This window comes from Pseudochaenichthys georgianus, chromosome 24, assembly GCF_902827115.2.
Source record: "Pseudochaenichthys georgianus chromosome 24, fPseGeo1.2, whole genome shotgun sequence".
In the NCBI taxonomy this organism is placed as follows: domain Eukaryota; kingdom Metazoa; phylum Chordata; class Actinopteri; order Perciformes; family Channichthyidae; genus Pseudochaenichthys; species Pseudochaenichthys georgianus.
The window spans coordinates 23401054-23424065 of NC_047526.1; the positions used below are offsets into that span (position 1 = coordinate 23401054).

A 23012-nucleotide genomic window follows, 5' to 3' on the forward strand; every position below is an offset into this window, starting at 1 on the left:
TCTGCAAAGCTCATGCTAGAAGATTGTGGGCCGGGAAGGGACAGTACTGTAAAAAAATGATAATATAGTCTGAAATGATACCATCTGCATGCTGTTCAGATCTTATACGACAGAGAGACCCTGACGCTATAAGTTTGATGGACTAAGGCTGTTATTGTAGCCCTGTCTCAGTATCACATCTTGAAAACATCAAACAGTAAAGAGTAAAACCTTTACTAAAGCTCATCCTTGGCTTTTTTTAGTGCTTAAAACTCTGAAACTACTATACTTTGTGTGCATTAAACTGATTTTCGAAAGCTTTGGAAGCATTATCTGTGCTTCCAGGAAGACAAAGCAGAACATCAAGGACGATTTTGCACTATAAAACTTTTAGAAAGTATTAGAAATAAGGAAAGGGAACCAAGAGCATGAGATAGGGGAACAGCAACATTTAGGATGTGGTCATGGCTGTCCTACTGCTAAGTCACATGAAGGTTTTGATGGTTTGAAAGGGGGCGATGATACCCAGAGCCCCGGGGCCCTTGCCAACACAAACCCTGCTTTCAACCAAACAGTCCCCCACAATCATTTGCTCCAAGCAGGGCAGGGGAGAGGAGGGGGTCAGTGAGAGTCTGAGCAGGACGGAGGAGGGACACACCGGCGCCATGGCGATCCCTAAGACAACTTATCTCCTCTCTCACAATGATAGCGACTGTCAAAATCATTGCCAAGATACATAGCCAGCCAGGAACTGGTTAACTCTGCCTCGTCCAATCAGAGCTGGGGTCTCAGTCTTTCCCCACCTCAGCCAGCTCTATGGGACTAAAGCTCCACAAACACACTATCTCAGGCTAATTGCTCTCTAACAGGTTCAGTTTAATTAAGATTTATTGGAAGAAGTGACAGGAAATCATCACTACATCACATTTACATCTAAGAACATTTGCATTAATGTAACACATTTTGGAGGTGCAATATTTACCTTGTATTTCTGTGTAAGTAGGTTAAATTAAGAAATCAATCTGGAATCTTCTTTTTAACTTGCAAGATAAATGTACTTAAAAAATGACTAATTTAGCTTAAGTTACTAAGCTCTTATATTAGACACTGTTTGGTTATGTTATCAATTTCATGTACAATGTATATGATCTATCTATAATCTACCTAATAAAAATAAAATGATGCAGACATCTGTTTCGAGCAGGCTACTATTTGTTGTGAATTGTCGCCACCATGTGGTATTCATCATTATAGATAGCTCAGATCAGGCAAAGTCAAGTGGACTATCTCATCTTCCAAGAGGTCACGTGATGATTCTAAAGCTATCTAAAAGTAAACAAAAAAACCTGAATACATTTAAAAAATATATTTAACATTGCTTTTTTACACTAAATAATAACGGAATGTACCTTAAAACATGGATTGAACAAAATAACAGTGCAGCTGTTCTTATCGAATCAACCCCTCCCAACTTTAGTTTTATGAGTCAGGAAAGAATGCATAAGAGAGGAGGTGGAGTTGCTATTTTGTACAATGATTCCCTTCAATGCAGGAAGACATCTTATGGGAACTTTGCTTCTTTTGAATATGTGGCCCTTCAGCTGAAATGCTCCTCTCGAGCTCTGTTCCTAAATATCTATAGACCACCCAAATACTGTGCAAGCTTTTTTGATGACTTTACTGAACTGCTGTCTATAGTGTGTATTGACTTTGACCGTCTTGTCATTGTTGGTGATTTTAACATCCATGTTGACAACCCCCAGGACAGAGGGGCTAAAGAACTGTTTTGTGTTCTTGATAACTATGGACTGACTCAGCATGTGACGGAGCCCACGCACAATAAGGGGCACACTCTGGACTTAATTATCTCAAAGGGTCTGAATATCTCTAAGGTTGTGGTGACTGATGTTGCACTCTCTGAATATTCCTGTGTTTTCTTTGAGAGCTCTATTTCTGTTCACAAAAATGTTCAAAAAGAGGTAACCACAAAGCGATATTTAACTGAAAACACTAGGGAAATGTTTACTCAGAATTTTTCTTCCACACTTGCCCCTGCTAACATCTCAGTAAATGAGCTAGTAGATCATTTTAATTCAAAAATTAAAAATGTTATAGATGCTATTGCTCCAACTAAGGTAAAGGAAGTGTCTGGCAAGAAAATATCTCCTTGGAGAAAGGCCATGACCGTGAGAACAGAGAAAAAAGAGTGTCGAAAAGCTGAACGCAGGTGGCGAAAAACAAATCTCCAGGTGCACTTTGAAATCTATAAAGAGAGACTTGGCCTTTATTATTTGGAATTGAAATTTGCCCGACAGTCTTTCTTCTCTGATATCATTGCCAAAAACAAAAACACCGCACGTGCCTTGTTCGCTACCGTCGACAGACTAACTAACCCCCCAGTGTCAGTAGCCTCTGAATTTCTATCCACCAGGGCGTGCAATGAATTTGCCTTCTTCACTGACAAAATTCAGAAAATCAAGCAGTCAGTGCCTCTGCATTAGATACAGCAAATGTTTTGTCTCTGTGTCCACTTAAAATCAATTCAAACACCATGACACAATTCCATCAGATTAATGATAAAAACCTAGAGGACATTATACAACTTCTGAAGTCCTCCTCCTGCTGCCTTGATATTATTCCAACAGGGTTTTTCAAAAATGTTTTTCCTTGCATGGCCTCAGATCTACTTCATATAGTAAACAAATCTCTTCACTCAGGTGTTTTTCCACAGGCCCTGAAAACTGCAGTCATTAAACCGCTCTTAAAAAAGAATAATCTAGATGCTTCAGTAATGAACAATTACAGGCCCATATCAAACCTCCCATTTCTAGTTAAAATCGAAAAAGTAGTCTTTCAACAGTTGAGTAATTTCTTGCATTTAAATAGCTGTTTGGATGTGTTCCAGTCAGGATTTCGTACAAACCACAGCACTGAGACTGCTCTTGTAAAGGTCTTCAATGACATCCACTTAAACACAGACAGTGGCAGAACTTCAGTGTTAGTATTATTAGATCTCAGTGCTGCATTTGACACTGTTGACCACAACATATTACTAGACCGACTAGAAAACTGGGTGGGACTTTCGGAAATAGTTCTAAATTGGTTTGAATCCTACTTAAAGGACAGAAACAACTTTGTTTCTATAAGCAAATACAAATCTGAGTTGACATATGACATGTGGGGTACCTCAATGCTCCATCTTGGGGCCTCTTCTCTTTAACATCTACATGCTACCACTGGCTCAGATAATGAAAAACAACAAAATAAGTTACCATAGCTATGCGGATGACACACAAATTTACGTAACAATTTCACCAGGAGACTATGCTCCAGTTAAAACACTGAGTAAGTGCATTGAACAAATCAATGACTGGATGTGTCAGAACTTTCTCCAATTAAACAAAGACAAAACTGAGGTAATGGTCTTTGGAGCCAAGGCAGAACGTATAAAAGTTAGCGCTGAGCTTCAGCCTGCAATGTTCAAAACAACAGATAAAGCCAGAAATATAGGTGTAGTCATGGACTCTGACCTGAGTTTCAACAGTCACGTTAAAACAATTACTAAATCAGCCTACTATCACCTTAAGAGCATATCTAGGAATAAAAGACTAATGTCACAGCAGGATTTGGAAAAACTTGTCCATGCTTTTATCTTCAGTAGACTCGACTACTGTAATGGTGTCTTTGCAGGTATCACTAAAAAATCTATTAGAAAGCTGCAGCTGATTCAGAACGCTGCTGCTCGAGTCCTCACTAACACAAAGAAAGTGGATCACATCACTCCTGTTCTGAAATCTTTACACTGGCTTCCTGTGTGTCAAAGAATAGATATCAAAATACTGCTGCTGATTTATAAAGCACTGAATGGTTTAGGCCCAAAATACATTTCTGATCTTCTGCTAAATTATGAACCATCCAGATCTCTCAGGTCTTCAGGGTCTGGTCAGCTTTCTGTCCCCAGAGTCAGAACTAAACATGGTAAAGCAGCGTTCAGTTATTATGCTCCAAATATCTGGAAAAAACTCCCAGAAACCTGCAGGTCCGCTGCAACCATGGCCGTATCTACCATTGAGGTCACTCAGGTCCGGACCTCGGTAATGTTTTTCGAGCTGTGTTTACAACACTTGTGAAATAATTGCACTAAACGGGGTTCTTTGTAGTACTTCCATTTACTGACGATGGGGGCGCTGCATAACTACGTAGCCTTGATTAAAGCAAACAGAAGAAGACGACATGTATCAAGTATCAACAAACCGCAGCAGCCCGGGCCCTTTCTCATTTCATCAAATCCCCCTCCTCGACTCCTCGGTCCTCCGGTAGTGACCCGGAAATGAATTTCAGCGCGCCATGTTGAAGGACATCTCATTTCTCTAAATGCACTTCGAGGACCGAGGATCGAGCGTCGAGGAGGCTCTCTGGAGGAGCTATAACCGAGGATACACTGATGGGTCCTCCACGGTCCTCCACGGCTGCTTCGTGGATGCATTTCCGGCAACAGAGATGTTTCAAAGACTCGTGACGCACGGCCGGACTTATCTCAGCCAATGACAGCTCTGCATGCATCCCCTGGATATTATTTTATTAACTGCTTTCATCGCGACGCGATGTTTACAGTGAGAACAGCTGTGATGTCCGTGCAGAAAGTAGAGCAGTGTGTATAATATATATCACTCAGTAGAACAGGCCTACTCTTTTTGCTTTAGTTTAGTAGATATCTACAAACAAAGAGTCGATATTTTTCTAAAACCATTTAGTGCTTCACAATAAAATACACCACGGCTGTAGCCTGTTTTAGGAGCTGTATATGCGTGTGTGTGGTACAGTGTGTGCGTCGATGCAGCAGACAGACAGGTGTCAGTTGGTTTGGTGTCCTCTGCTTACTTTTAATACTTGTAAATACAATTTTTGGCCCGTAATTTATTTTCCACATTGTAGCGACCAGAGAGGGGGGGGGGATATATCCAGTCTCTGATAGTGTTACGTTATTATGAGAGTGCTCTGCTTGATTCTGAAATTGTATATATTTATATAAATATATACATATATACGTGTGTGTGTCCGCATCTGTAGCCATTATTGTCTCATTATACCGCACTGTGAATGAATCAAAGTAAATATATAAGTCGTCATGAACACATCTGTCCATCAGACAGAGGGCTGCTGCCTCCTGTCATCATTAATGGACGTCTCTTTAAAATGACCACTCAGAGGAGAGGAGTTCTCATTTCTCTAACCGCCTGCTGCTTCCCCTCCTCTCTCCTCGGTTCCCCTCCTCGGCTCCTCCGCTCGCATCTCCTGTGGGCGGGACTAAGTATCGAGGATAGGAGTCGAGGAGGGGAGTTCGAGAAATGAGAAAGGGCCCCGGACTTCAACCGGAGCAGCGGAGGAGTGATGAGGTATCTAGAGACAACTCTTATTACTTTTAAATCCAGGCTGAAGACTTATCTTTTTGTCGCTGCTTTTAATTGAAACTGAGCCGTTGTGTTCATCAGTAAAGTGAAACTTCTGTGTGAACTATTCATATCTTAAACTGCACTGTCACTTTTTATTCATGTAGTTTTTATTCATATATTTTTTTCTTTTAATGTTTCTTTTATTATCTTTTACTGTTTTTTAAATGCCTTTGACTGAATGTCTTTCATTTTTGTAAAGCACCTTGAATTGCCTTGTGTTGAAAGGTGCTATATAAATAAATAAACTTGCCTTGCCTTAAAGTGATTGATATAAAAATGTGCCGATAGTGCCTCAGGAGTCCATGCATATCATTTAACCCTTTAACAGCCAGCGCCACCATTTGGTAGTGCACATTTAGTCTCTTGAAGCGTACATCTGTAAAGCTGTGTGCAGGATTAGCACTTAAGGCATTGATTTAAAAAATGCAAACTGGAAACTTTGTGAAACCGCGCTATTAAAACAAACACGGATATTGTTATTTTACTGTAATGGCCACTAAATAATAACTGTTATCCTCAGATTTACTTTACACCCTTTATCCTCTGGGGTCAATTTGAAATATTCCAAATTTTAACCAAAATGTATGTCTCTGGTGCTTCAGGTATCTTAGTTGACTACCTAAATAACCATTTAAATAAAACATTACCCCGACCTTCCCCCCCACAGACCCCTTTATACATCCAGAATTCCTATTATGTGACTATCAAAAATACATAAATCACCATAAAATCTCACTGATTGAAATAAAATGTTAAAGTAAGATATGTTTGATGTTGTTAAAGGACCAATAACTAAAGCAGAGGTTTTTTTTTTTACAATGATACATTTGCATGTAATAGTCACCTCAATATCATCAATCATCACAAATATGTGTAAAATGTTGACATTTTTATGTTTTATACTACTAAAACAGCCTGGGCTCAAATTGACCCCAAGGAACACTGATGCGCACAAAGTGCGTACAGGACATTTAAAAAAGATCTTCATGTTCATTTGATGTTTACCCATTAGTCCTCACTAAATTAGGAAAAGTCACGACATACTAAGCAAAAAAAAAATGGTGAAGCATTGTTTTAGATACATAAAACATTGAATGGGGTCAAATTGACCCCAAGGATAACAGGAGGGTTAAGTGATTAATTGTACTGCATGGGTAAATGCATGATTGGTGCTATTGATATAATAATTTACTTGACTTCAGTAATACAGCTGATAGTGCCTCAGTAGTCCATGCATATCGGTTAAGCTGAGGTATATTTAACTGTAGGAACTGTTATTTGGTCAGATAAGCTCCATGTGCTCCGCAAACCTTTCTTGAGAGGTAAACGGAATTTAGTCCGAGAAGAAAAGAGTAGTTCCCTGACCGGGAATCGAACCCGGGCCGCGGCGGTGAGAGCGCCGAATCCTAACCACTAGACCACCAGGGACAGTTGTGAGGTGGGAAGATATTTCTATTTTTAATCATTTTTCCGTTTAATACGTTTCCAATATTGTTTGTGGACGCTTATATAGACCTTGTATATCGACCAACACTCTTCAACACATCTCACCTACGCTAATTTAAGACGTAAACCTATTACCTGGAATTTAGCTAGACCTAGCTAAAGTCAAGCTTGTGTTGAGCTAATGTTTATACAGCGCATATGACACCAGAGGGCGTAGTTAAGGAAGGCTTCATTCCGAATTAATTCAGCTGGTGGAGGATGCACGCAAGGTAACGTTATGTGGGCATTTTGGCTACCTGTTTTTCTGTCTAATTTAACGTGTACATGCGTTGTTGTACATACATGTTGAGCTTCAGCGTAAGGCCAGGTTGCATGGATAGGAATACCATATTTTAAGAGGAAGCGTTAGCGTCTGGACCGAATAAAATATCCTTACCATCTCCACCAGATTGCTATTGTCTGTAAACAACGTAGCTAGCTCGCCAGTTAGCATCAGCTGTTAAATCAGCTGGAAAGGTGAACCTTATTCACCGTGCTTGTTTGCTTAAACCTGACAGTCGCACATCTTGCTTTCACATTAGCACAACAGTATAGCTGTCGGTAGGCGCTGCACCTTAAGAAGAGGCTGACATCTGGTCAACAGGAATTCCCATTGAGCGAGCTGCTACATACTGAAGAATGTAGCTAGGTGGGGTAACCGTTGCTTCAAATTAGCCTTTCCTCTATAGCCATTTACCTGTTATATCTATTTGAGGCAGGACATAGGTGAACTGCTAATGCTTTTCTTGTTGTTCACGGTGTGCGCCATGCGTGTTATCGATTGTTTCGTTTCTCGCTTGCAGCTAGCTTGTAGTGTATGTATGCTGCATGTTTACAGCTACTGGATTCCATAAGCATAATTACATAATAAAACGCATGTTTACTGAGGCAGTCTTAACAAGTAGCAGATGTGTCTTCCCTCTGCAGCACAGTGATGCATTTCCCCAGGGCCGGCCCTGACCAATTTGCTGCCCTAGGCAAGATTTTAGCTGGCGCCCCCCCCCCCCCCCCCAAAGTGCTTTACAAAAACAAAAGACATTAAGAAAATGGCATTTAAAATCAGTCATTAAAAAGAAAAGATATTTGGAGCATAATAACTGAACGCTGCTTCTCCATGTTTAGTTCTGACTCTGGGGACAGAAAGCTGACCAGTCCATGAAGACCTGAGAGATCTGGATGGTTCATAATTTAGAAGTAGGTCAGAAATGTATTTTGGGCCTAAACCATTCAAAGCTTTATAAACCAGCAGTAGTATTTTTGAAATCTATTCTTTGACACACAGGAAGCCAGTGTAAAGACTTCAGAACAGGAGTGATGTGATCCACTTTCTTAGTGTTAGTGAGGACTAGAGCAGCAGCATTCTGAATTAGCTGCAGCTTTCTAATAGATTTTTTAGTGAGACCTGCGAAGACACCATTGCAGTAGTCCAGTCTACTGAAGATAAAAGCATGGACAAGTTTTTCCAAATCCTGCTGTGACATTAGTCTTTTAATCCTAGATATATTCTTTAGGTGATAGTAGGCTGATTTAGTAACTGTTTTAATGTGACTGTTGAAACTCAGGTCAGAGTCCATGACTACACCTAGATTTCTGGCTTTATCTGTTGTTTTGAACATTGCAGACTGAAGCTCAGCGCTAACTTTTATACGTTCTGCCTTGGCTCCAAAAACCATTACCTCAGTTTTATCTTTGTTTAATTGGAGAAAGTTCTGACACATCCAGTCATTGATTTGTTCAATGCACTTACTCAGTGTTTATATTGGAGCATAGTCTCCTGGTGAAATTGTTACGTAAATGTGTGTGTCATCCGCATCGCTATGGTAACTTATTTTGTTGTTTTTCACTATCTGAGCCAGTGGTAGCATGTCGATGTTAAAGAGAAGAGGCCCCAAGATGCAGCATTAAGGTACCCCACATGTCATATTTGTCAACTCAGATTTGTATTTACCTATAGAAACAAAGTTGTTTCTGTCCTTTAAGTAGGATTCAAACCAATTTCGAACTGTTTCCGAAAGTCCCACCCAGTTTTCTAGTCGGTCTAGTAATATGTTGTGGTCAACAGTGTCGAACGCAGCACTGAGATCTAATAATACTAACACTGAAGTTCTTCCACTGTCTGTGTGTAAGTGGATGTCATTAAAGACATTTACAAGAGCAGTCTCAGTGCTGTGGTTTGGACAAAATCATGACTGGAACACATCGAAACAACTATTTAAATGCAAGAAATTACTCAACTGTTGAAAAACAACTTTTTCAATGATTTTACCTAGAAATGGCAGGTTTGATATGGGCCTGTAATTGTTCATTACTGAAGCATCTAGATTATTCTTTTTTAAGAGCGGTTTAATGACTGCAGTTTTCAGGGCCTGTGGAAAAATACCTGAGTGAAGAGACTTGTTTACTATATGAAGTAGATCTGAGGCCATGCAACGAAAAACATCTTTGACAAAATATCCTGTTGGAATAATATCAAGGCAGCAGTAGGAGGATTTCAGAAGTTGAATAATGTCCTCTAGGTTTTTATCATTAATCTGATGGAATTGTGTCATGATGTCTGAATTGATATTAGGTGGACATAGGGACAACACATTTGCTGTACCTGATGCAGAGGCACTGACTGCTTGTCTGATTTTCTGAATTCTGTCAGTGAAGGAGGCAAAATCATTGCACGCCCTGGTGGATAGAAATTCAGAGGCTACTGACACTGGGGGGTTAGTTAGTTTGTCGACGGTAGCAAACAAGGCACGTGCATTGTTTTTGTAAGCAGATTTTCTTTTTCTTTATGGATATTTTACAAATCACCTTTCAAACTGTATTCTTGTTTATTAATAACAACTTTTTTGTACTGTCATATAGTATTTTATACCTGTTTTTCACCTATTCTCTTATTTTTTTATAACTATAATGATCATATAAAGGTGTGCCTTTACCTCACTGAGCTGAGGTTATCAGAGCCTCTCAGTCTGTCAGGAGAGAGCTCTCTAAAGAGAGCCCCCCCCCCCCCCCGCGGCCGCTTACACAGTAAATTCCAATGTTAATAAAAGCACACAGAAGCTGTATATGTTTTTTGGGAGTTTGATTTATTTTTAAATTAACACAAATACAAAATTAAAACCTATAATTGCACACTAAAACCATTATTTAAAAAAAAAAAGAACAATTTCACATAAACCTCTGGTTTTTGCTGGGGCAGTTCAACTTGATTTTGGGCGCTGTACGCAATATAGGCATAGTTCTGTTGGTATAAGATAATAAGATGTACTTTGTTGATCCAAAATCGGGAAATTGTGTTGTAACATTTTTTTTTTTTTTCTCTCCCCAATTTTCGGCACCCCCTATGGGTTGATGAGCCCTTAGCATTCACCTATACTGCCTATGCCGAGGGCCGGCCCTGCATTTTCCATTCCGTCTGTTGGTCAGCCATTGTCAGCTGAGTGGCCTGACATGCTTGTTATAGGATGCTTTCATCGCCCTCCACTGATGAGGATTCAGTATCATTTATATGGTTTTTGCCTTGTAGTGAGTGTTGTTGAGTGAGAAGGGTCCCTGCAAATCCTATTGTTTAAATTCTCTGCAGGACAAGAAAGAAGAGGTGATCTTCCAAAGTATGCTGTGGATGTTTGTATGGATGCCCCTGACTACATGCTGATTTAACACCCTGGACTGATGGAAAAGAGAGACAGGAAGCCGGGATATTTTGCCAGGTAATGCCCCTTAGTGACTGTGTATGTTTGTTTTTATTTTATGTCATTTATTTGCATTCAAATTATATATTTTCCATGCAGCTAAACACCATTTTGCATGTTTCCTGTGCTTTCTTTTTAAAGTATGTTTTATGAATTAGTTTAAGAATAACACATTTACCCGAGTGCTTTACAATTTATTAAAAGTCTATCATTATAACCTCGATTAGAATCAGAGAACAACTACTACTACTAAAAAAATATAGATAAGAAAAAACTGAAAAACATAAAAGAAAATATATGTGCAGAATTAGAACTGTAGATGCATTCAATTGAATCTGCTGCAAATACATCCTGTAATTTATTATTCTCTATTAACATTACAGACCAATTACAGTGTCAGGTTTCTTCCTAAACGCTCTCCAGTTAACAGACGTCCCATTAGCTCAAAAGTTAATAAATGATCAAATGTTTCCTTGCTGAAACAGACAATAATATATCTGCTGTTGTGATATTTTTATTTTTATTTGACTCAGCCAGGTATCACATGCTGAAGTTTAAAGTCCAAAATGTCAGTATGAACTAGTCCCACTCAGTGACAGTGCGGCTTTCCCATTGTGCCGCACGGCCATGCGTACCTTGACAAACTGCTGTAAAGGTGCATTAACCAATACATTAGTCTAACCTTTTCTTAATGAAATGTCGGCACAGTTAAGTCACCTGTCTGTGAGCGGCACCCAGCCGACACAGCCTTGTATAATCCGAGTCATGCGTCAGAGTTTCTTGAGCCACAGGGTTGATGTCGGCTGTAAAATTGAATTTTGTTAGCATTGTGAAACATGATAGCAGGAAATGTGTGGAAAGAGGATTGTCACGGCTACGGTGCATGGATTGACAATACATTGGGGGGTTAGGGTTAAAGATCAGAGATATTTTTTTTAGGTCAACACAGATTAGACGTCACTATAAGAATGAATGTCACAGTGGATAAAAGAGATAAAGTGGTGTACTACTGTGTCTAAAGAACGTTAAACCACACTGCAATCTGCTAAATGTCTGCAAAAACATTACGTTATAGAATGAAACACACGATTTGTCTCGGTTTATGAATTCAAATGGGTGAACATTGATTATATGTAAATAACGACTGATGTTGAACAGTCAAAATATAAAGTGTATCAAAAACTGAATATTAGTTGATTTATGGATAAGCAGAAGTCATCCAGTCAATGTTGGCTTGTGATAAATGATCTACGATAGAATGAAGCCTAATGGCCTTTTTCTCTATCTTATTATGTCTCAGGTTACTTGTTCAAGCTATGCTGACAGCCTGGTACAAACCTGCAATTTGTCTTGTGTTTTATTAATGAGATTGTCTTAAGTTCAAACTATTATTTTGAAGGCATCAGATATCACTTGCTCTCTAATAACGAGGTAAGCAGTGCAATAGATCCTAATGGGATTGCAGGCTGGAGTTAGAGGAGGGGTTCTCCTGCAGAGGCAGTGTGTATATCTGTGGCTGAAAAACAATATGTACAGTCCTCCTCAGCTTTACAGACAAATAGATGTTTTGCCTGCGTGTACAGAATGTGAACATTTCAGGAAGTAAAATCGGCCTTATCTCTCAATACGACCCCTCTATAACATGTAGCTCGGCTGCTTTTTGCACCATATTCTGCCTCACTTCCTGACCAATGGAGGAAGGGTCAATGTTGAGCTTACACATGCCATAACAAGTATTGTTTTTCCCATTATAGACTTTTTCACGTTATATTGTTTTAGGACAGTGAAACGGTATTCATGCCGTTAGAACTGCACAAAAGAAAAACAACTCTTTAATGTTAAAGTTGGAATAATTATACCAACCTGATCTAATTTAGGTAGAAAATGAACCCCTTTTAAAATTACACACAACAAAATGTTTAAAATAAGATCAGTCCTTCAACACATCTTTACATTTGCTTATTGCAGGCTGTGCAAACACACACTTGAGATTGAAGCTCATTGCAACTCTGAACGAGCTCCACAGCGTCCATAGAGAGACACTCACATGAATTAGCGGTCGTCGTGGTGATTTCACTCCTCACAGCTTAATGGCTGTAGAGAAAAATAACAACGCTTTGAAGAAGCCTCTTTACCACTAGGAAATTAGGGGTTAAATGTGTGTGGCTGTACAGAAAAATCCTGAAGCAAAACATATTTCCATACCATTGTTTTCGAGCAAAACAAGTTAAACAACAGACAACATAACGACCAAGCAAATCCGGAATTTCTTAAAAAATAAATAATATTTGTTGTAGTAGCGGAGGCCAAATGTATTGGGTCTTTTGAAATCCATGCTAGCAACAACTACTCTCCCTGGGCTGTATATTCAAATAAAATAAAATGACAACATCTACCTTTCATTCAATAATAATATCACGTGAAAACTACACGTGTACCAAACATAAAAACAATAATTAGACTTTAAATTGAATGAAAGGTAACCAAAACAACAACACTAGTCTCAGATCATGTGAACATCCATATTGCAAAAACATAAAATAATTGTTGCCAATGTGCGTATTTACTAAAGGGGTGTGAGTATTTATGGAATTAGGTATTTATATTTGATGTTTGTTTTTGCTTTTTACTCACAATAATACTTTCTCTGCCATTATGTTAATACACGGGTTACACATTTAAGATTAGAGGGGAGAGAGGAAAGTGGAACGCTCAATATGAAGGCTCAATGCTCTGTGAATCCCCCTGAGTGAAACAGATGGTACTGTTCAGACAGATTTTTGAGTTCACCACCAGATGTTCGCTGCGTCACAGACCCGAGGCTCTGGGAGAGGCCTGAACTCCATCAGCAGCCTTATCGACCCACTCCTGCCTTCCCATTAGGCCACTTGAACATTTGAAACGCTTCTCTTTGCATTTTCCTTTTATTCCTCCCCTTGCCAAGGGTTTTGCAGGGCAACACTGCCCCATCACCAAAAGCTTCGGATAAATCAATTTATCTTTTCTTAACATACTCATAGGCACACTTAAGAATTCAGCTGGGCTCATTCTGTAGATCGTACACTATCGCTAAGTGCTCCACCAACTCATGGTTCCACTGCGATGGTTCCCCCTTATTGAACCTCAGTGGGGGCTGGAGATGCCATTACATCACTGCCTCACCTATCAATCATTAAACGGGGGGGGAAAGGACAGTCTGAGAGGATAATACTGCTGACACAGCAAAGTTGAGAGGGAAAAGTTAAAGCTCAATCCAATAACTTTTGAGCACGAAAGCAGCACCTGGAAAGAAGGTCTGAATTCGCATAACAGAAAGTTTTGATGCCATTGGACCACAAGGAGGGCATTCAAAGAGGGCAGACATCCGCCAAGGCCATTCCCTTTCTCGCAATGCTCACAAAAGTCCTAAATAATAAAAAAATATTAATAATAGGGTTCTTCTTTTCCCCCTTACACCAAGTTTCATAAACATTTGAATGGTAATTTTCCCATTTTTTCCCCCTCCAGTTTAACTCCTGTGTAGTCTACACTATACTGTATATGTTCATATATACCATATATTGATCGCAACATTATCCGAGTTGTTATTGAATAAGATATACCAAATCTGATTTAAAAGCCATTTTAGCTCCTGTGCTTTCTATATCTTACTTACAATAAATAATGCTGTTTGTCTTGCATCCACATCAGGCTGAAGAGGCGGAGACAGCTCAAGCAGAGCCAATCAGAGAAGAGCATGACTGATCAGAATCCCGCCATCATTTCCTGTCCAGACATCCCAAATGAGGGAGACCCCCACAAAACGATGGACCTGCAGAGAATAGCATTGAAGCCACCGGCCTGCCCGGGTAAGACCTGCTACTCAATCCCAAAACACCTGGAAAACTGGGGCAGCTTTGCTTGGGGGTGCTCGGTACACGGTTGATGCAACATGAAGCAGAAAGAAGACTTGTGTTGCCCTTTTCAGTATAATAACACAGATTTGCTCTTTGTCGTTTAGTTCTTGCCCTGTAAAACAAAGGAATTCTCATCTACAGAAGTTTTGTTTTTAGGCGAACTTTACTGGGTAATGCTTCCACCCAGCAAGGTGAAACCAAATATCCCTACTGCTACAGAAGGATTCAGGGTTTTTGTCTTAGCTCAATTGTTTTTGTTGTCCGCTGTAAATTCCAATGTTTATACACAAGCAATATCTCAACTCGTGGTACTAGCCTACTGTTAGTGTGAGTTGTATTCCGCTGTTCTGTTTAGTGGTATGCAACATAAGCGTCATCTCTGTTGGGAACAACCTCAGCCGTTTTAAACAGGAAGTTGCATAACTTTTTATCCTGCACTCTTTTACAGTTGATGATGACATTTAGGGCTCAGTACTCACAAAGAGTGTGACTACTGAGAAGTGGTGCTAGTTTAAATGTAAAGTTGAAATGCTACTATGCCTTTCATTTATGTTACTTCAAATCCAATTAAGAGCTCTACCATCTTTGCTATTTATATTACTCTTAAATGTAAAAAAAATATCTTTTGAGCTTTCAAAAGAGAAGCATTGCTGTACTAGACCGCTCATATTATTTGATAGTGACTGGATCATATCACTAGGCTATTGAACTTGAATTACATTACAGTGTTAATCTGCACATGTTGTTTTGCAGATCAGTGCAATTTTCCCTTTTTGTGTTAAGGGACAGGGGGAAAAATCATTAGCTCTTATATATTATTATTACCTTTTTATATTTCCTTTTTTTCTCGTTTAGTTTCAAAATATCTTTTAGGTGAACTTTTATCATTTATTTTTCATGACTCAACTGTCATTGCATCCGAAAATAAATGAGGACATTGAGAATTAATATTTGTAATGTATCAATGTCTGTATAAGCTAATTGTCCAAACACAGTATAACTTCATATTTGCCAAACACTGGACCTAATCTAACTTGCATTTTGCCTTTTGTCAGTGTGTGCTGCATCATGCATGCTATCATGTTGCTGGTTTTGTTTGTACCACAAACTGTGACTGACTCCTTCATGTTGACAGTGATAATGGACTTCAGTCATGTTTGAGCCGGCTGTGTAAACTGCTGTATTTGTTTCAATTAGATCACAACATTGTTGCCTGCAGCCCATTCAATAAAATGTTTAGCAAATAACAGACAAATGAAACGGGACGCGTTAAACTAGATGGGCTTTCAGAAAAAAGGCCATAGTCTGAAATGAGTCCTAGCAAATTACCAGTCACAGTTTGAATGTAATAAACAAGCGACAGTGTTCTTAAAAATGACAGGGGTCTTGATTTTCATTAAAGTGAAGAGGGGCTGGAGTCTCACTGTCTCGTGCTTAGTCATGCTCTCTGTGTCCATGGTGGAGCAGCAGGGTAATTTAGCATTCAGGGAGTGGTGCGCTAATAGCTTCTGTGTTCTTGGCAAGAAGAAAATGCTGACTGTGGGGCTTGTCTACTACAAGAGTCAAATTGTGTGTGAGTTTATTATAACATGCCTCAGCATGTGTGGGCCAGTGTTTTCAGACCTGATAATGATAGAGGAAAAACAAGCACTGGTATTGACTTAAAAAGCATTAAACCACGCGATACTTGGGAGTCATCTCTAGTGGGTTTTCTTTACCCTCCTTTTACTGTTTATTGTGGTAAGTTAAATCTATATGCTAGCAACCACTGTATAAGATGGACAGAATGAAACCATATATGAATTGCCTGAAGGAATAATTCGATGTTTTCCTCATATGACATGTTTTCATTTGTCGTTAGTCTTTACAATACTGTTTTCATTTCTCTCTTTTAGAAAATGGCTGTAAAAGTACCAATCAGGCAAAGAAGGAGAAGCAGAGGCCACCAGGGACAGTGGAGTTCACTGTGAGTAAAACAGTGAAAGCACATAAAAATAACACACTTATTAACAGAAAGGTTATATTTTGACGATCTGTATATCTTGTTACAGGTGGGAGCTAATGATTCCCTCAACAGCATCGCACTCAAGTTCAACGTCACCCCGAACAACCTGGTCCAGCTGAACAAGCTCTTCTCCCGCAGTGTGTACACCGGGCAGGTGAGACCCTCCGCAGTAACATGAACATCTGCTTTATTGTTCCTAAGACTGGCTCACCGTCTGCTGTCCCTCGTCATCATCATTACAGAAGCTGTTCGTCCCCGATCTCAGCCAATCAGAAACAGAGCTGAAGTTCTCGAGTTCCACTGATCCCGCCTTCAGAAATGGCTTATCTGAGAAAGCATCGCATGTAAGTATAAAGTGATTCATTATGTTGTGCAAACTACATTCAGTTTAAATGAGACATTAAGGGACCAATTTCTTATGCTTTCTATTTAAATGATGACTATAAAACTTTCACAAAAAAAGCCCACAAAAAATACTTACCGGTAACTTACTTTTACTTAACTAGAGTACTAGAAGTAGAAGGAATAGTGTGTCTTCCACCAAGTACTTCAGGATTAACACATTGGTTTATTAGATAACATAGCAAGTTTCTGTTTGTTTTCAAGTCATAAAATAAATATTATTTGATTTTAATCAAACAGAAAAGTCATGAACCTTAATTTAAAAGCAGCAGCGTACCTGCCGTTTTTATGAGTTTGCTCAATATATGTCGCATTAAAACTAAACACTGCTTCTCCATGTATAGTTTTGACATGTAGACTAAATATTTTGCAATGGAAGGTCATTTAAATAAATCATCATCTGACAGACAAGTCAAACAGTCTGTTTCTGGACACTTTGAATAGTGATACCAAGAGCTAAACGCTGGGATGGCCTGACACCTCTGAATCTGAACCGTAAAGGTCAAAGGTTGATGAGAGCTGAAAACGCACATTGATTAAACACAAAAAAACAAGCTGTACTGAATTCAAGCACAACATTAAGGTCTGTCCTTTTAACTTCCTTCAGGATGGCATTTCAAACGGCAAGTCAGCAAAGTCCCTCCGGCATGATCTCTCCCCAAACTCCGAGGACGAGAGCCCGGCAACCGTTAAATTCATCAAGATGAGCTGCAAATATTTCACAGATGGCATGGTAAGAAGCCTAGAACATGTGGCAGGTGATCATTCAAGAGAATGCTGAAACACTGTTCCTGAGAATATTCTGATGTTTAAAGAAGAATCAGCCGGTACCCCTCTCTCATTCAGATGTGGTTGCAGTGCCCTCATGTGTTATGTCTTCGTTGCAGGGAGTGGTGGGCGGCGTGCTGATTGTGACCCCCAACAACATCATGTTTGACCCCCACAAGTCGGACCCCCTGGTGATCGAGCACGGCTGCGAGGAGTACGGCCTGATCTGCCCCATGCAGGAGGTCGTCTCTGTGGCGCTGTACGATGACGTGTCGCGCATGAAGCTCAAAGACGCTCTGCCATCGTAAGCGCTTCAGACCGCCTCGTTTTCTAGCTTCCCTCTTCTCTAAATGTTCTTCTCTATATGTTTTTCTTACAGTCCTCTGCTCAGATTCATGCTCTCTTGTTCCTGTCTTCCAGTTTCTATTCTTCTTTTTACTCTCAATAATACTACTGTTTGTGTGAACCCTTTTCCTCTTCTCCATTCAAAACACTTTTCACGTTGGACTCAAAGTCTCATATGTCATTTGAAATGTTGTTTTGTTCCTCATTTATCTCTTTACTTTTGCTTTACTTCTACTGTGCTTTGATCATTTTACATCACATGTTATTTTGTTTTGCATCATTCTTGTCATTCATACATTTCTGTTTGGACTTTTCCTTTTTTGTTTTCCCTTTTTTCATTTCATCCTGGTTTGCGGTGCGGTATATGTGATGCCCCGTGACCCCACAGAGACCTACCCCAGGATTTGTGTCCTGTGTACAGGCCCGGAGAGTGGGAGCAACTGCTCTCAGAGCGAGATCTGAACCCCTTCAGCCGCTACGAAGCTCTTGATCCCAAGCGACCAATCGTGTTGGATGACATCGAATCAACCCTCTCAGAAACTGGTAACATCATGTCATGAAATGTCCACAGTTGTGCTGCTGTAGCGAGTACAAAGTGACCCTGGTCACTGGTCACTCTGGGTTATAACTTTGAACTTGTATCTGTTTAACTCGCCACAACCAGCATTTATTATGGGGTGCTTTGCTGGTTTATATGAATGAAATTGGCTTGGGAATTTAGACTTGAGTATCTAGATTTCCCTTTGACATTCATTTCATTTCAAACCTTTATTTATCCAGATTGGTCCCATTGAGATCATAGATCTCTTTTTCAAGGGAGACCTGCAGCATATAGGTTCCACATGAAACATAAAACAATAAAGGACATTATACATTATATTTACAGGATACATATTTATAGACATTTACAAGTGCCCATTGTATCAGCAAGCATTTCATTTAGCCTAGCTTTAAAAACATGCAGAGGAATGAGATTGCTCAGTTTCAATTCTTGCTGAAGATTGTTCAAAGCAAGTGGAGCTGCGCACATAAAAGCTGTCTCACCTGAGACAGTCCTTGCTCTTGGCACATCTAACAAGACTACATCATGTGACCTCAGACAATAGCTGCTTGCAACTCTCTGTGTTATCAGAGAGCAGATATAATACGGGAGTTTACCCAACAAAGCTTTATAGATAAACGTGTACCAATGACTGAGCCTCCGTACAGAGAGTGATGGTAAACCTGCCTTGGTATACAGTGTACAGTGATGTGTAAGCGCTTTACAATTTGTGACAAATCTCAGAGCACTGTGATACGCAGCATCCAATTTGCTCAGGTAATTGGCAGGTGCATTCATATACAACAAATCACCATAGTCCAGCACAGGTAAAAAGGTCACAGTGACTAGCCTTTTCCTGGCCTCAAGCGAGAAACAGGACTTGTTTCTGAAAAAGAACCCTAGCCTAACCCTCAGTTTTTTAAGCAGGTTATTGACATGAAGTTTAAAAGAGAGACAATCATCAAGCCAGACATACATTTGAACACAAAGTATTTATTGGTTTACTGACAATTGATGATAAATCCTAAGGGACCCGTTTCTTAGATGTAAATATTTTTCTATTCTTACTTTTCTTTTACTGTTTTCTTCCATTGTCGAATTTCATTTTGGGGCATGGGAGAAATGTACTGTACATAAAACATCAACAAGACACTACAAACAATAAATCTCAAATAAAAGTGTGCAGATGTATTGAAAGTAAAATGTCTTTCTAAAAATGGCTTAATGTTCAACAAAGACCTGTTTATCGTCTTCATACCAGTGTGCACAGAGGGTGATCCGACGGAGAAGTCTCCATCAGACGAAGGCTTCACTGATTTGGAGCCGACTGTGAACGCGAGCGTTGAAGAGGTGGAGGCGACGTCCTCCAAAACTCCCAGCATCCTCAGCAGGGACCAACAGGAACTAGGACCAAGCTGCTCGGGCCGGGAAGACTTTAAAGACAAGTCGATTGGTGGTAAAGCTAAAGTGAAGCTGGACGATGACGAGGATGAAGGCGTCGCTCAGACCAGCTCCATTGAGGAGGGAGAGTCAACACAATCCTCTTTAGAGACTGAAAAACAGGGTGGCTTGCTGGATAATCCTGCAAACCAAAAGGAAACCAAATATATACAACCTAAAGGGATAGAAGAGCTGCTAAACGGTGCACATTATGAAATAATCGAAGCACCAGTGGACCAAAACAGTAAACTGAGTCTGAAGGAGGCTTCAGAGGTTTGTGGGTGCTCGAGTCCTAAGAGACAAAGCCCTGTCAGACCAGCAGCGGGCGCTGAGCTCAGCGAGGAGGAGATACGCAAGAAAAGCAACGAGGCAGAAGTGAAGACATGGCTGCTGGAGAGGATGCATGCTCCAATAGAAGGTAACATATACATTATTTTATTATTTCATACCATTGGTACTGTCTTTAATTCATCTATTTCTATTTTGTTTTCATTTAAATATATTATTTGTTTTGTGTGTTGACATAAAGATATTGTTCTGTATGGTGTGTGTTTATTGAATATCAAACTAAGAAAGCATGAAAAAAAGGGGAAAATATACTCTCCTGATGTGTCCTCCACCTGACTTTGTCGCCTCCATGTGGGCTATGATAGGGACTACAATAACATTTTGGAGTGTAGAATTAAACTCTTTCTCTATTTTTTTTTTTATTTACCCATCCTCTATAGACATGCTCTTCCCATCCAAGGAGAAGAGTAAAATCCCCCCAATGTTCCTATGCTTCAAAGTGGGAAAGCCAATGAGGAAGTCCTTTGCCACCGCAATGACTTCTAGTCCTGTCCACTCATTTGGGGGCCGGGGTAAACAGCCGGAGTACTGGTTCGCTGTGCCACAAGAAAGGTGAGGCGATGATAGATGAATAGAAGAATGTCTTAAACTACAATGTATTTAAGATAGGAGTGTGTATTTAACCCATCTAATATATGCTGTGTGTGTTTTAGGGTGGACCATCTGTATGCATTTTTTGTGCAGTGGTCTCCGGATGTGTACGGGAAGGAGGCTCGAGAGCAAGGCTTTATTTTGGTGGAGAAAGATGAGCTGGACATGATTGACAACTTCTTCAGTGACCCTGCTTCTTGCAGTTGGGAGGTAAGCTCAGCCAAAAAGGAGGCAGCACACTTGTCTTCTATTCACATCACACATTGATTTAATTTAATTGAGTTTAGTTTAGTTAATAAACATATAAACAAATGCATAATGCTTTGACGCAACTGTTGGTGACAGTATGAATATCCTGGAAAAAGTTATAGGGGGGGGGGGTGCCAAATCCGCCAGCATATTGCTTGCCTTTTATCTCCTGTGTCACTTTTGCTGTAACGCTGTACATTTTCCTGATGCAACTTTGTCATTGAATTCCTTTTTATATGCTTGTTTCCATCCCAGATCATCACCATTGACGAGGCTAAGCGCAGGCAGAGTTTCAGCAGCTGTGATGCGGAACTATCAGTGGATGCACTTCCCATACTCAGTGAGGCCAGTGACCTGCTGCAGGACACACACATGGAGAAGGTATATAATACTTTTAACCACATAAAATAAATCCAGATTCTGAAATGACGAAATATGCAAGATACTAATCCGTACGCTTCTTAATCTGATGATGTGTTTGCCCTCCAGCTTGCATGCCGCTTGCCGGCCCGTGTGCAGATCTACCCCTGGAGACTGGCCTACAGCACGGTGAAACACGGGACCAGCCTGAAGACTCTGTACCGGAGCCTGGCAGACGTGGAGAGTCCGGTTCTGCTCGTCATCAAAGATATGGACAACCAGGTAGATAACTGTGCAAAGGGTCGTACTGTATGTTAGGGCTGCTCGATTAGGGCAAAAATCATAATCTCGATTATTTGGGTCAATAATTGTAATTGCGATTATTAAATGTGATTATTCATTTACTTTGAAAACATCCATTTATTGGAGAAAAAAATGTTGAACAGTATGTTTTTAACAGTTGATTACCCTGAACTTTAAGTATAATTCAACTGAAAAACCAAAAGAAAAGAAAGTAATAATAAAAAATGTATCGTTTTATTTCGATTACTTTGTTTTCGTAATCGTTGCAAGCCATAATCGTAATCGCGATTTAAAATACGATTAATTGAGCAGCCCTACTGTATGTGCGTGAATACGGCCACACTGGCTGAGAATACAGGAGGTAAATAACAGTCAAAGAAAATGGCCTTGTATCATAAGTGGTTGATACACAGGTGGCAAAAGAAATGTAGAGGTAGTGATATTTTAAGATGTTTACATAATAAGGCTTCAATACAGAGTATTTTTGTCCCACTCATGTCAGTCATCATATTTCACAACGTAATCCCCCCTAGAAAATCAACTGAATCTGCTTCTTTATCACAGATATTTGGGGCTTTCTCAAGTCATCCGTTCAAAATGAGCGAACATTGCTACGGCACAGGAGAGACGTTCCTCTTCAGCTTCTGTCCTGAAATCAAGGTTTGCCTTACCATTGTTTATAATCTAAATGTAGGTATGAGGTCTCATTATTTTAATAACGTTAATATAAATTGTTTGCTCTCATTTTCAGGTGTACCGCTGGACGGGCGAGAATTCTTACTTTGTGAAGGGAAATATTGATTCTCTGCAGATGGGAGGCGGAGGGTAAGAAGCAAATCACGAGCTATTTTACTCTGGTTTTTTTTGGGTTTACCATCAGTTAATTTCCTCTCTCCCCTCTGCAGTGGTCAGATGGGTCTGTGGCTGGACGCTGAGCTGTACCGAGGCACCACCAACAAATGCGCCACCTTCAACAACCAGCCCCTCTCCGCACAGCGGGACTTCAACATCCACAGTGTGGAGGTCTGGACCTTCGAGTAGTCTCACCTGATCATAGGTACTCCTACATTCAACCTCTGCTCCAACACCCCCCCCCCCCCCCCCCCCAAGTCTATTACACGCCACTTGGAGGCAAAGCTAGCTCCCCCACAACGACACTGA

The 23012-nt window shown here is 40.1% G+C and overlaps 1 protein-coding gene and 1 non-coding gene across 10 annotated transcripts; one reads left to right on the plus strand and one right to left on the minus strand.

The window, feature by feature from the left end:
- Window positions 1-6788: 6788 nt before the first annotated feature.
- Window positions 6789-6860, minus strand: trnae-cuc (transfer RNA glutamic acid (anticodon CUC)). The gene has a single exon. It is a non-coding gene; the product is annotated as a tRNA-Glu (tRNA).
- Window positions 6861-7009: 149 nt separating this feature from the next.
- ncoa7b (nuclear receptor coactivator 7b) lies at window positions 7010-22952 on the plus strand. Of its 9 annotated transcripts, none has more exons than XM_071201956.1 (19): window positions 7010-7147; window positions 8040-8111; window positions 8774-8823; window positions 10495-10621; window positions 14294-14451; window positions 16395-16465; window positions 16551-16658; window positions 16747-16848; window positions 17514-17639; window positions 17794-17978; window positions 18441-18562; window positions 19822-20418; window positions 20729-20900; window positions 21002-21149; window positions 21444-21569; window positions 21678-21830; window positions 22416-22511; window positions 22603-22676; window positions 22757-22952. In XM_071201956.1, exons 4-19 carry the CDS (start codon window positions 10584-10586, stop codon window positions 22890-22892), a joined length of 2412 nt encoding a protein of 803 aa, XP_071058057.1. In that variant the 5' UTR covers window positions 7010-7147; window positions 8040-8111; window positions 8774-8823; window positions 10495-10583; the 3' UTR covers window positions 22893-22952. The 9 variants fall into 9 exon arrangements, with proteins under 9 accessions (XP_071058057.1, XP_071058054.1, XP_071058053.1 ...); XM_071201953.1 differs by having other exon boundaries at window positions 7011-7147; window positions 8040-8115; window positions 18408-18562; XM_071201952.1 differs by having other exon boundaries at window positions 7011-7147; window positions 8770-8823; window positions 18408-18562.
- The last annotated feature ends 60 nt before the right edge of the window (window positions 22953-23012 follow it).

What these genes read in the sequence shown, in the direction of transcription:
- ncoa7b (XM_071201953.1), top strand. Translation starts at nt 10,584, where the DNA reads ATGGAAAAGAGAGACAGGAAGCCGGGATATTTTGCCAG. An exon ending in GAAGCCACCGGCCTGCCCGG is followed by an intron (nt 14,452 to 16,394) that starts GTAAGACCTGCT and finishes TCTCTCTTTTAG; the next exon opens with AAAATGGCTGTAAAAGTACC. An exon ending in CTGCTTCTTGCAGTTGGGAG is followed by an intron (nt 21,150 to 21,443) that starts GTAAGCTCAGCC and finishes TTTCCATCCCAG; the next exon opens with ATCATCACCATTGACGAGGC.